The 13,937-nt window shown below is 35.3% G+C and overlaps 2 protein-coding genes across 14 annotated transcripts in view; one reads left to right on the top strand and one right to left on the bottom strand.

Annotated features, from left to right (window-relative positions):
* The window catches only part of Dusp10 (dual specificity phosphatase 10), a 550,627-nt gene that overhangs the window by 159,074 nt on the left and 377,616 nt on the right, over nt 1-13,937 (top strand). The gene's annotated exons all lie outside the window — the stretch shown is intronic.
* Nucleotides 1-13,937, bottom strand: part of Enah (ENAH actin regulator) — a 111,038-nt gene that overhangs the window by 23,390 nt on the left and 73,711 nt on the right. For 2 of the 5 annotated variants that reach the window (XM_038349372.1, XM_038349374.1), the window contains exons 4-5: nt 5,000-5,056; nt 404-488 (exon numbers count right to left, since the gene is read on the bottom strand). In XM_038349372.1, the coding sequence (XP_038205300.1) occupies nt 404-488; nt 5,000-5,056 (142 nt within the window). Of the gene's footprint in view, nt 1-403; nt 489-895; nt 908-4,999; nt 5,057-13,937 lie in introns of all 5 variants that reach the window. The other 3 variants (XM_038349373.1, XM_038349375.1, XM_042056057.1) reach the window with 2 other exon arrangements.

Here is a 13,937-nt window from a genome sequence, read left to right as displayed (position 1 = left end):
CAAAATCCAGTCTGTAATCCCAGAGGTGGGGAAAATGATCCCTACAGTTTACTAGAAAATCCAGTCTAGCTCAATCAGCTTGCTTTGGGTTCAGTGAAAGACTATTCGAAAGAAATGTAAAGAGCTATTGAAGATACCTGATGTTGCCCTTGGACTTCTACATGCATGGGTACATGTATGTGGGACACACACTGATACTGAAACCAGAATAAGGCTGATTGAAGGGAACAGACACTATTATATTCTAAGTCTATTTAATGTATTTTTAGATGTATCACAATATGCTTTTTACAAAAAAGCAGATAAAATAGAAATACTAATTTCAAAGAACTGAAGGACGTAATATATTGTCAGTGTCCTCCGGGTCTGCTGCAAAGAAGGAAAGGTAAATGTACAGACTCACCTTCTCTGGATTTCCAACTCTTCTTGGGATGGGCCATTTTGAACTTGAGCAGGTAGTTGTGTATTTTGTCTAGGCAATGTTGGCCCTATAAGGGAGGGAAACATTACAGATGAGTGCTACCATTCTACCTAGCTGGATGGAGGAAATTAAGCCATGAGAACAACATAAAACCATCACATATTAAAAATGCATCTTCTTTTTGTCTAGCAAAATAAAATATAAGCTTTACATAACACACAGCAAATGAAAGACTGCAACATAATATTGTCATCATCTTCAGAAGGCTTACTTGAAACAAATGGAAACACTAACAATAAAGGAAAAAATAAACATTTATATATGAAGAGCTTGAGTAAAACAAGTGTTCAATGAGCACCTGAATAGGCACCTGAGCTTGACATTCTCTAAGACAATGAGACATTCTGTTCAGGGAAATTGTTTATGAGGTGGAGAGGAAAAACTTAAATGAAAAATCAGAATTAAAAAACTCACCTAAATAGAACACTGGAAATGAAAAACAGGAGAGAGAGAGCATGAGAACCTCATTACCAGAATGGAGCATGCTAATGCATTTATCAAACTTGCCCAACTTGAGCTGTCATTTCTGTTTTGTGGCATTGCATTTTTATGACTGGAGAAACAAACATATGCTAAACTCCCATACACTGTAGTAACCTATTTATCTCAATTTTTAATGTTATAGGTAATCTTAACAACTTTCAAGGTAAGAAAGGTGGGGGGAAGGGGAGGGCTGTTCACACCAACATGAGAAAGCACTGACCATCCATCCACTCCCACAACTACATATAATGTAGACCCATCTTTAGTATCTTAGACTGTCACTAAATTATGGGAAATTTTATTGCCATTGGATATAAAAATTAAGTGAGATACATGCTGCACCTACCATAATATCTGATACTAACCTAAGGTTGAACTAGAACAACCTTGAAACCCACAACAGTAAAGCAAGAACGTGTTGACAAGTTTTCTCCCGTTTTCTGAGGAGGGGTTTCTGACTGCTCGTGTGCCACCAAAAACCCCTAACAGGGATTATCAGAGTTTTGTAGAGCACTACTATAAAAAAGTAAGTAAAGAAATGCTGTGTGTACTAGGATGTTACTGTGATCTGTGAGTGAAGATCATGAAAGTAGCTATTTTATCCTCGTGGGGCAGTGCCACAGCTGGAAGCAAAAGTTGATCAGGATGTAATACAGCACTGGCACCTCCCAGGTGTAGAAAACAGGAAAATGATCTGAACTTACCTACTAAATTTTTTCATTTCTTTACATGTTTTTAGATTAATCATTTAATTTGCCCTCTAATGACAAATTAATGACACTGCAGCAATATATTTCATTAGATTTAAGTCTACTACTTTGCAAACCAAATAAAATATAAAATAAACCCCATGTAACTTAACAAGAAAAAAAACGAAAACACATTTTAAACTCAAATACACACATAAATGCTTACACAAATGAAAATATAACTGTTGTCTAATAAACAGAATGTTTAGAAAATTAACACAATGACTTTTTGAAAAAACTGCCATACTGTGCTATACTCTAATGCTTACTATTTTAGAGAGAAAAGATCCTTTCAGAAGAAGGTAGAGAGACATAGGAGTTGGAAGGATAAATTTAAGACTCTATTAGGTTGGGGAAGTATAATTTATATGCCCATACTTTTATTTTAAAACTATAAAATCAAAGCATTTTGCAAGGTCAACTTAAAGACCATTAAGGCTTACTTTTAAAAATACTCTTTGACTGTTTAAGTTAAAACTCCAGCCGGTATAAATAATGAAACAGCTGTAAGTCAGTAATCTGTCATGCTCACATCTAGAAAAGGCACTGTATCTCAATGATCCTATTAATGAGCTAAATCTATGTTTTAGCTGAAATCTATAAATTCAAGTCAAATATGTTAAAAATTCAATTTAACCTTTTGACATTATCAAGTGATTTCTATTCATTTTTTAAAAAACTAACTCTGGGCCCAGTGTGGTGGTATATGCCTGTAACCTCAGCAACCACAGAAGCATTCTGAGTTCAGGCTCACCCTGGGCTGTATATACTTACATACTATCAACAAAACAAAACTATAACAAACTCAATAGGGAAATTTACTATAGTTTATTCCTGGCACATGAGAGGAGAAGAATTTCAAGAGATCCTTTTAAAATGGGGATTTTGATCTAAGACTAACCCTTACAATTCCTTGCTATGTAGCTTTCTGATAATGAGCCATTTGTTTATCCAGGCATTCTCAAAATTCCTCCCTTTGGCATTTTTTGACATCTATATTTAATCTGCTTATTTTGTTTCTTCATCAATATTGCCAAGTTGTAAAAACCAGCATAATGAAATATATGTGCAATTAAACATAATTTAATTATAAACATACTATAGCTATTAGATAAAAACTAGATATATTATGAACTAGAGGTACACAATTACATTTTTTTCTTGTCAAACATTTTAATGGATTATAAAATTTCTAAGTTGTATCAAAGGTATCACACAAACAACAGAAAACAGAAACTGATAGGCAAGGCTATCAGTGGCTGTATTTTCTGGAATGTATATTATTTTTTCAAAAGGGCCATATTCTTAAATGAGTATCTGTGTTCTCATAAAATATAAAATAGGTACTTTCATAACCATCTCAGTAGGCAAATGACAATATTTTAACAAGCATGGTGTGGAGGTTATCAGCTATCTTTTGAAGGGGAAAGAGAAACCACCAAGGAGCAGGTAGGAGTGACAATGCTCCAGTCCCACAGGACGAATGGCAACTGCCTGAAGGTTTGCCCTAGTTTGTCCAAGCTAGAAGGTGCAAAGCAAAGTTTGTGAATTACCGTTCCTAATAAAGACAACATGGTAATGTTACTGAAAAGCATCCTATAAATGATGGAAATCTGATGTGAACCCCTCTCCAACAGGAATGGCAGTTCAGTCTTGCCTTCAATATTGAGTTTTGGTTAAAGTACATTTCACTTACTCTCCCCATTTTAATTCTCACAGATCTAGTTTCACATTTAGCCACAGACCATTTAAAAACAAAGGACTAAAATACAAGTAGGTGCTATCATATACAATACAACCAAATTTAAACTTGGCAATCAGATTTTAGATTGTACACAAATTGAAGACTGTTATAAAGGAAATCTGTTTTAACCTGTAATTTTAGAAGTTTTAAAAATTCACCTTTATTAATTAGGTCAAATCACTTTTTCCCCCTTTAAAACGGGGTAAGCTATCACTCTACACATGGATCTCAAGCACAAAGTTACAATATTAATGCATTTTCAAAATGAACTGAAGAGAGGCCCAATCACACAAGTATCCGTGATTGCTCACAGAAGCCCAGGAAAACACTAAGAAAAGACACGACCAGAAACAACGTCACTGATTTGATTATAAGCAATCTGCAGTGCTAAGCTGGAGTCTGGAAGAGGGGAGGAGAGACTGATAACAAGTCATAAACTAGGTGCTCACTGGTGTGACCATCAGCTGGAGCAAATCAAAATATAACTTAGGTGACCATGAGATACATTAGAATTGTCTCTTTTTTTCCTTATTTATAGCATGCTTGTTTAAACCAGTAAGCACATCAACTTAAAGAGGATTTTCCTTAAAGAAACCATATCAACAATACTGAGAAACTACACTAAAAATTCTGGATCACATGGATAAAGTACACACACTAAACTAGCAACTCAATTTTTTTGTTTACACCATTTTATAGTTTTATCTCACGAAATAATCTAGCTAGTCAAGATGAGTCAAAAGATATATGTGAATCAATAAATAGTTCAAATAATTAATACATTTTTTGAAACTTGGATTTTTAAAATGGGAGGATTCAGAACCAAACAGAAATAAAAGAATTCAAACAATGATATGTATCTACATACTTATTTATATAAATAATTTCTTGTGCAAAATTTATATATAAATTTATATATAAATGATTGTTCAGCGCCAAACTAGGTGGCTAAATGACATACCTAATTTAACCATGCAAATAATACATGTATGTACACACATGTATGTTTATGAGAGTGAGTATGACAGAAAACAATCTATAAGCCTAAATTCACTTCTAAGCCACAGAAACCTAACCTACTAAATAGAAGAGGTTGTCATCTGAAACCAACCTATTAAAAAAGTAAGCTTACATCTGCCTGTACAACATGCACACCTAGAATTCATTCAAGGTTAATTAAAAAAAAAAGCTCCTTTCAAATAAGGTACATTTACATTATACAAATCATATGAAGAATGCATATACCTTTTTCTTTTAAATTAAATTGAATGTCAGCTCCCAAAGTAAATTATAATTTAAAAAACTTCTCTCATTTATATTGGAAGAGGTAAACAAAGAATTCTAAGACCCTACTTCCTCACTAGTAAGCCAACTCAAAACCACCTACATGAACCACAACGAATATCACAACATAAAACAGAAGCTTGCTTTATATCCCAGATACCACAAACCAGACTATGGCCTAGGAAACAAAAGTTATGGAAATGTGCAAGTCGTATGTACCACAGCTTGAAAAAGTAATGTAAACATAATGTTGCTTACCACAGAAAATACATCGCAAATTAGTGCTGTCCTGGGTAGCAGTAACCTTGCTCTGGGCTGCAACAGACACCTCGGTGTTAGAAGCTTCGAAGGACAATGGGGCCATCTGAAGAATTTCACATTAACTAAAAGGTGCTTTGAAATGTTCAAAATGTATTTATACATACGTCCTATCTAGATCCTCATTCTGGAAACTTTATAATTTTACAGCTTAAATATTTCCTGAGTTATACAATCAAAGAATGCAATCTGCATTTTAAGACTGTATTCTTTAAAACGTTAGTGAAAATGAAGTATAGAAAGTTAAGGTGTACGGCCAATAGAATTAATTTCATGAGGCCTACCCTCCCATTTAGGAGAACTGCATTCAAAAAAAAAAAAATTCAGGGGAAATACTTAAGATTAGTTTAATTAAGATAACTTTGTACTTAACAATAACCAATGAGATTTACAGAGAGACACTTTACTATTTTTCCCTAGATATGAAAACATACTTGAGAAAATGAATTACTAAAAATTCTGAGTGGCCACAACTAGCCATTAACCTAAATGATTTACATTAAAATTTAGTTTATCAATAAAATAAGTTCATAAATTCGTTTTAGGAAGAAAAACTCAAAGAGAAAGTGGTAATATCTGAAATGAGGAATGCTTTATCCAATCAAGACAATATCCAAAACTGGGATGAGAAAATTTTTTTCTTACTATTAACGTGCAAATGGTACATAATATCTCAGAAAAACCCTTTTCAGCAAGAAAAAGATTTTCTTTTCTTATGGGTACTAGCTAAGAAAACAATTAATGGCTTAAATACATGTTGGTTTAAGGACGAGCATATTAAAGCAAACAAGACAGTACTTTAGTATATTCTTTAAATAAGACAACTCCTGCTAAGTAAAAATCAGAACCAAACCAATTTATACCCAAAGGTTTATCTTAATATGGTAATTAGCAATAAATAAAAGTAATTTTTTATCATCTTAGACAAGACAACATAATCCAATTAAATCTTAAAGTACTAGATACAGTAGGTACTTCAAAGAGCAATAAAATAAAATTGATAATGCTAGCTTTGCTAAGTACTTCCACCCACCCATCTATCAAGGATGCATGCACAATACTTAAGAGTAATAACATAACCACAGGCACACGAAGACAAGCTGAACAAGCTAATGAGACCATGCTAAAGGAGATAAACATTTTAGAAAAATTACGATAATTACATTTTAAATTTAAACTCCTTTATAATAAAAGTCTTTTTCATTGGTGTTTATAAATATGACTTCCACTGAACCTTTATTAGTAAACATGCCTAGTTATCAGGTTTTACCCTTTAATCCATATTAAATGGGAGGGAAACAGAAGGACAATTTAAAAACTCACATGAAAAACCTGAGAAAGTATCTTGTTTCTGACAGCAAAGAAGCGGCCCCATCCCATGAGCAATCATCTCAGCAGAAAGTCACCTGACAATGGTCAGAATGCAGGCAGCACTGTCTCTGCAGACTGCTCCCAACCAAGACTCTGGAGTCTCTCTCGTAGCTGGACTACTAGCCATGTCCCTGACTTGTCATCTTTCAGCTTCTCCTTTCTTGTGACTCATTTCTGTTACGACTACAACACTGATTTTCTTCTGACAGGGTTGCTAGAATTCTACTGCAGCTTGCATTCCCGAAGATACTAAATTATTCATCACATCATATGCATAAGGCTAACAGCTTCCTGCTTACTACTAATGCCATTAACTCTTTTGTTACTAAATCTGAGATTGATTATACAGGTAAATTCACTATCACCAGTTTAACACTGGTAATAAATGCTAGCATTTATCTATGGAAAGACACTTTTTTTTTTTAAAAAAAAAAAAAAAAGCAAGCCATGCAATAAAATCTTAGGGCTAAGGGAACCTGGGTGAAATGCAAAAGTAAACAAACCTAAAGCAATGAAAATTAATTAAGAATGTAGAATTTTAACATCTTTATATTTCTAAAAGTAATATAACCATCTATCAACTACTTTGGCCTTTGATCTTGTTGCAGATGCTCACCTGTCTCTTAATGTAATTTCTGAAACAAACACCCTTCAGGCTTTGTCCCCTGCCTTTACTATTTCTATCATTTTATTTCTTTTATTTTTTTTAAACAAGGAAACAAAACACTTTGAGTGAGGTATTCTGTAATAGAAATCACAGGCTTTCTAGCTTTAATCCGTATCACTCTATGGTATTATCTTATATTACATATTACTACTACAGCAGGCCCTTATGACATTTGGGCTTTATGTTTTCTATTATTATTATTATTATTATTATTATTATTATTATTATCTGCCTTAAGGTAATTTGTAAGGGGAACACTGTTCATCTCAGCATTTGTATTTCTAAGGATTAAAGAAGATAATGTTTGCTTAGACTGGCAGGGATCTGATTTGTCTTCCTGAAAAGCTGGTCTTTGGAGACAGAGCTCAAGGTCAGCATTTAAAGGTGTGGAATTCACACAGCCCTTCCTGACCCAGAGGAAGTGAAAGCAAGGGCGAAGGTTTGTTCGAAAGTGAAGAATAGAATGGAGGGAGGTATGTAAATCCCTAAAACAGACTATTTAGGTTGTATTTATGTATTTATGTATTTATGTGGTGACACACACCTTTAATCCTCACACTCAGGAGGCAGAGGCAGGAGAACCTCTGTAAATTCTAATCAGCCTGGTCTACAAAGCGAGTTCCAGGACTGTCAGAGCTATATTAAAAAGGCTATGTCTCAAAATGAAGAAATAAATAAATAAATAAATAAATAAATAAATAAAAATTCAAGGGAAAAAAAAGCCATGCATTTGAAAGGGAATGGGGATGGGGGTTTGAAGGCTTAGAGGGAGGAATGAAAAGGGGGAAATAATGTAATTTATATTTTTAACTTTAAAAAATTTAAAACCCTAAATAAAAATAACCAAATTCCAGATAGTGGGCACTGTTCAGAGACATGAAAAACAATGGACACTTTATGGTTGCTTTTTTGCTTTTCAAAACAGGCTAGCTGCAAACTCAGATCCACCTGCCTCTGCCTCTGCCTCCTGAGTGCTGGGATTAATGGTGCGTACCATCCCTACTAGGCTAATATATTGCATTATTAAAACACTTTCACAGCATTATTTCAAATTTTGTTTTGAAACAAAAGGTTTAATAAAAGAAAATCATCTATCTCAAAAAATGGAGCACTGTGTAGTTATAACTATATGAAAAACCCATCATCATGTACATCTCTCACTTACTTATTTAATCTAGAGTAGTGTGTGTATGTGTGTGTGTGTGTGTGTGTGTGTGTTTAGCTCATTCTCCTTTGCTACCAGAAGGTAATTAATTATCCTTCAACTTACAGCTTCAAATGTACTTTATCATTTACTTTACAAAAAAGAAGAAAAATGACCGCAAACAATAGATAAATTGCAGATCATTTATACACTGTACAGGCCCCTCCGTCCACCATGATTTTATTTTTATTTTTCCTTTATTTTTAACCAAGGAACTACAGACTGTTTCTAGTTGAGGAAACTTTAGGAGTCAACTCAACTATATGCTCAGGGGCCTATAATTTACCCATCTTGTCACATCCTGATCTAAACACTAACCTGTGCCTCTTCATTCATTTCGTGGATTCTTCTCCCTAAGCATAGATCAAGACCTGTCCATCAACCACCTTTCATGCCTTTCTGCCCATTGTCACTTCAAAGTGTCAAGTATACACTCAGAGAAGACAACATATTTGCAGTGGTAGCATCTGTTGACTTTCAACCAGTATTATCTATTCAATCGCAATAGAAATACAGAACTTCTGACACTTCTTCCCTTTTACTCTTATTAACCAATTCCAAAGCCTGTCCGTGAAGCCTCCTAATTTCCCCTCCTATCTTCACTGACATTGTTTGATGACTGACTGCTTAGGAGTATTCAGTGTTGAGAAGTTTAGCACATACTCAGAGAAGGAAAAAACAGAAACAGTAACACTTCTGTTCTCTTTCCCATAATTTTCATTTCTCTAGTCTTGTTTTATAATGTATACACTATGCTAACTCCAAAGTGTGCGTGTGCATTAAGAAAACCAATCTGCCGACTTTTCAGCAAAAACTGAAACAAAAGGGCTGAGAGATGGCTCAGAGGTTAAGAGCATTGCCTGCTCTTCCAGAGGTCCTGAGTTCAATTCCCAGCAACCACATGGTGGCTCACAACCATCTGTAATGAGATCTGGTGTCCTCTTCTGGCCTGTAGGCACACATGAAGACAGAACACTGCAAACAAAATAAATAAATAAATCTTTAAGAAAAAAAAAAAAAAAGAATTGAAACAAAATGTTTTTGAGACAGGGTCTCAAAATAGCATAGCTATCCAGTAAGTGAAAACTCTGAATATGGGGTTGAAGAGAAGGCTCCATGGTTAAAAACACTGGCTGTGCTCTTCCAGAGGACCTGGGTTTGGTTCCTAAAACCCACATCAGGAAGTTCACAACTGCCTGTAAATCCAGCTCCAAGGGACCTGACGCCTGCGAGCCTCCGTGGGCAACTATGCACACATGTATAGACACTCACACATACACAAAAATAAAAAATTAAAAAAACCCAAACCTCTTAATATATATACACCCATTCAGAACAGCTCATCAAAATTCAGGACTGTCCTAGTTATACAGGTCAGCTGGCTCCTTTCCTACGGGAACCCTATCCTGCCTGTGCCCTTCTTTCTCTCTGCACAATAATTCAGTATATTTCAAATAAGTTGCTTACTCAGAAGCCTCTATCAAAAATAACATAAGACAGCAAAATATCTAAATAACAGGAGTTTGAAATTCCAAACTATAGGCAACTTTACTGTAAAAGTTTTAATAAGTTTAAAATAAACTGCTTCCACGAGACTTAATACATAGAATTAAATACAAAGTTTTTAACATGTATTATTTGAAATGACATTTAAAAACTGTTTACACGGGGCTAGCAAGATAGTAAAGGTGCCTGTCACCCAACCATGCAAGCCTGCCTGAAGGAAAGAACCAATCCCACAGGGTCCTCTTATCTTTCTATGTTACAGACTAGCAGGCTTGAGAGCACACCTACACCCAAACACAAATATTGAAAATCCAAATACCACTATCTCTCAAGTGTAATTATAACAATGTACCTTTGTTTTAAAAAAAAAAAATGTTATATTAGAGCTGAGAAGATGGTTCAATGGTTAAAGCACTTGCCTCCCAAGTGTGAGGACTGAAGTTTGGGTCCTCAGACTCAAACATTGATTGAGGTGGGTTTGATGGCCTGCCTAAAATTCCAACTCAGAAGTCAGAAACAAGATACTTGAACAAGACCTAAAATGTCAGCACTCTGGAATCTGAGGCAGTAAGAAGATTTAAAGTTAGCTACACAGTTGGATTCAGTCTAAAATAGCAAAACAACGTCCTATTCAAGTTGTTTAGTGCCATGCCATTTCAAACCAAGAATCTGTTATTCATATGAAACGTAAGTATATTTGAAAACAAAACAAATTCATTCTCTCTCTCTCTCTCTCTCTCTCTCTCTCTCACACACACACACACACACAAAATCACACCACCATTTATTGCCAAACATAAAAATTAAAGAGAGAAATTTAAATCAATAGAGCAACATTCCTGTTCTTAAAAATACATAAACAAGACTGGAGAGATGGCTCAGAGGTTAAAAAAACTGACTGCTGTTCTGGAGGACCTGAGCCAGCAACCACATGATGGCTCACACCCATCTATAATGAGATCTGCCCAGAACACTATATACATAATAAATAATTTTTTTAAAAAACCCATAAACAAGGGGATGGAAAAATGATTCAATGGTTAAGGTTATTCTTCCAGAGAAACCAGGTTTAACTCCTAGTACCTACGTGGCACTTCACAACATCTGTAACTCCAGTTTCAGGGGATCTGACACACTCACAAAAGCATACATGGAGGCAAAGCACCAATGAGCATAAAATATTTTTTTAAACTCCATAAATGTTAATCAGTTATTTCAGCTTGAGAAAGCTATAATAAACCTAGTAAAGCAGTCTAAATACCAATATTCCATCTCTCATTTTACTTTCCTCCCTGACAATCTCTACATTAACTTTACCCATTACCTATCCTACAAAAAATAAGACGTAAAGTAGCAGAAATGCTTTCTTCATCTATCAACACCCATTATAAAAGCCTAATATCCATAAACAGGATCTAAGGGTTCTCTAATTTCTCATGTAATTGTTGGATTATTACTTTATACTGTCTGCTTAGAATAAACTGACTGCCTCACTGGACTTGAAGACGTTCAAAGAAAGCATAAAATCATTTAATGACAAAAAGAAATGAAGAAGGAAGGATATGACTCCTCCTAGGTATGGAGGAGGTTTACTGTAGATAGAGGGGAGAGCACAGCCAGAGGCAAGGACAGTTGGGGGAGTCCAGAGTGAACGTGACCCTAAGCAGTGCAATAACAGTGCAGAGGGGAAAAGGGAGAGCCAGGAGAGCAATGGGTAGGTAACCAAGTGGCTGGATTATATAAGGAAGTGCCCAACTCCTGGACCCAAGAAGTTTAGGGTAGAGGATGAGTCATGTATGCCAGCCAAACTCTGTAACAGGTAGGAACTGAGGAATGCTTGGAGAACCTGGCAGCCAGGTCTGCCTTGACATATTAAACAGTCACCTCCGTTAGCCACTGGTCCCAGGTTTAGGACCTAAAACCACATTTATCTTCCTACTGCTAGCAACTATTATATACTTTGATATGTAGGCAATTGGTACAATTAAAACATCTTTTTACAATTATTTTCAACTTTTAAACAAGAAGGTACACTACATGTTAGCTGTACTATGTATCTACATCTAAATAATTCAGACATAAGAAAAAGAATAAACAAGAATTAATGAAATATATATGTACTTACAATAGAGGAGTAAGAGAAACATACAAGATCAGAAATACTTAAAAAATCTAGGAAAATTTTTCTTAAAATAATCTTTATATACATAGTACAGACCCACCAGATGTGGAGGTGTGTGCCTTTAACCCAGTGCTTGGAAGGCAGGGGAAGGCAGGTCTCTGTGAGGTAAAGGCTAAGTTCTAGGCCAAGCAAGGTTACATAATAAGACTGTCTCAAACACTAAAGATTCCTATATAACTTAATCCAAGTTCCTGCCCTGGTAGAGCTACTATCCTGACTTCCTTCAACAGATATGGAAGTGTAAGGCAAATAAAATAAACCCTTTTCTCCCCAAGTTGCTTAGTTATGGTTTTATCACAGCAACAGAAACCGAGACAGAACCTGCCTCCAAAAAAGCAAAAACAAAACAAAACAAAAAAGACCTGACAATATTTCAGAAAATACAATGTATCTGTTTTTTCCTTGGGAATCATCTTAGGAATTACATTCATAGAAATAGCAAGTCTACCTCAGAAGAATCATTTTTAGTAACTTTATACAAGTAGCATGCTAAATTTATTTCCAAACCTATTTCCTAAGCACCACTTTGTACAGTATTTACACTGCCTTCCAGGTATTTCTAATCAAGAATTGTTTTCTCTATACAAGTGAAGCCAAATAAGATCAATAGCGTTCAGTAATTCATTGTTCCTTTATTATTCTAATATCATATAGCACAGTATCTAAATAGGAATACAAAAAGTCTGTCCAATGAGGCTTTTATTTAAAATATTGGTTAGATATATCTATCATATCTAGATTATTAAAACAAGAATATATGGTATTAACTCAGAGGCAACATACGAATTTGTATATGGATATGAGCAAGCTGGTACTGCTACACTGTGGAGGCCCAAAAATGTGAGACTATTGCCACTATGTCTGAAGGTCAGAGTTTGAGGTTGGTTAAAATTGTTGACAACAACCAGGGCTACACACACACACACACACACACACACATCCTGACCTAGGGTGTGGTTACTTGGGTCTTTTGATTTTAAGATGGCCCATACAGGCAGATCCGCCCCACCCTGACAAATGGTCAGTGCTCCTTCTTTTGAAACAGAAAGTTTGACCTTGGGAGTAGCTGCCTTCAGAATATTTGATCTAGGGTGGGTTCACTGCCTAAACAACAGAATGCTAATGACTTGATATCTCAAATATTGAAGCAATTAACTGTCCTTTGTATCATGTTAAAAAGTCTTTTGTTGCCTTCTTCCCCCTTTTGTGCTGAGGTATAAAAGTGTACAAAAAATTAAACTCCAGGATTTCAGGATTCACAGGAACTCGCCATACTACCCTCGGTTTGTTTTACTATTTTCACTCGCATCTTCACCCTCTTTACTATTTTTTCTGACCCCTATAAGTGGTATTTTTGTCAAAGCTGGTCTCTGAAACTACACCTATATAGATGTGTGAAATTTTTTTTCAAAATTAAAAGGCAAAATCCGTGGGAGAGATTTGGCTGTCATTCTATGCTGCAATTAAATCAAGGTAGAATTGGTTCCTAGTCATTTCTTGTATTACTGTAGAAGACAGGCTATCCAGTTCAAGTCTGTTTGTCCTTTGTATCCTATAGAGATAACAAATTGATGGAATGACATTCAGTAAAATGTTTCTCTAATTCATGAACAAAACTAACAAAAATTGCAAATACAGGTAAAACAAGTGTGTGCAAATCACTGTGCCTGTGGAGGAAAAGTATCCAAATAATGAGATGATTTCCTGCAGGTCACTGCAGGAGCACTGTCACCAAAGCTTAGTGAGAGCAAGTGTGAAGACAACTTGACAGATATGCAGAGAAACAAGGATGCAAGGCTGACTGCAGGACAGCAAACCAGATTAGACTAACTTTAAAGACTAAGAATTCCAGATTCACCACAAAAGTAGGATCTGCCTCTCTGCTTTCATGGTGCCTCTTGGGAACAGAATAAGTTCTACAACCAAAGTCTATCTTGGTGCTCCCTAA

The sequence above is a fragment of the Arvicola amphibius genome, chromosome 12 (genome assembly GCF_903992535.2).
Source record: "Arvicola amphibius chromosome 12, mArvAmp1.2, whole genome shotgun sequence".
Taxonomy (NCBI): domain Eukaryota; kingdom Metazoa; phylum Chordata; class Mammalia; order Rodentia; family Cricetidae; genus Arvicola; species Arvicola amphibius.
Note: the sequence above shows the minus strand (reverse complement) of the source record. Positions and strands in the feature narration are given on the sequence as shown.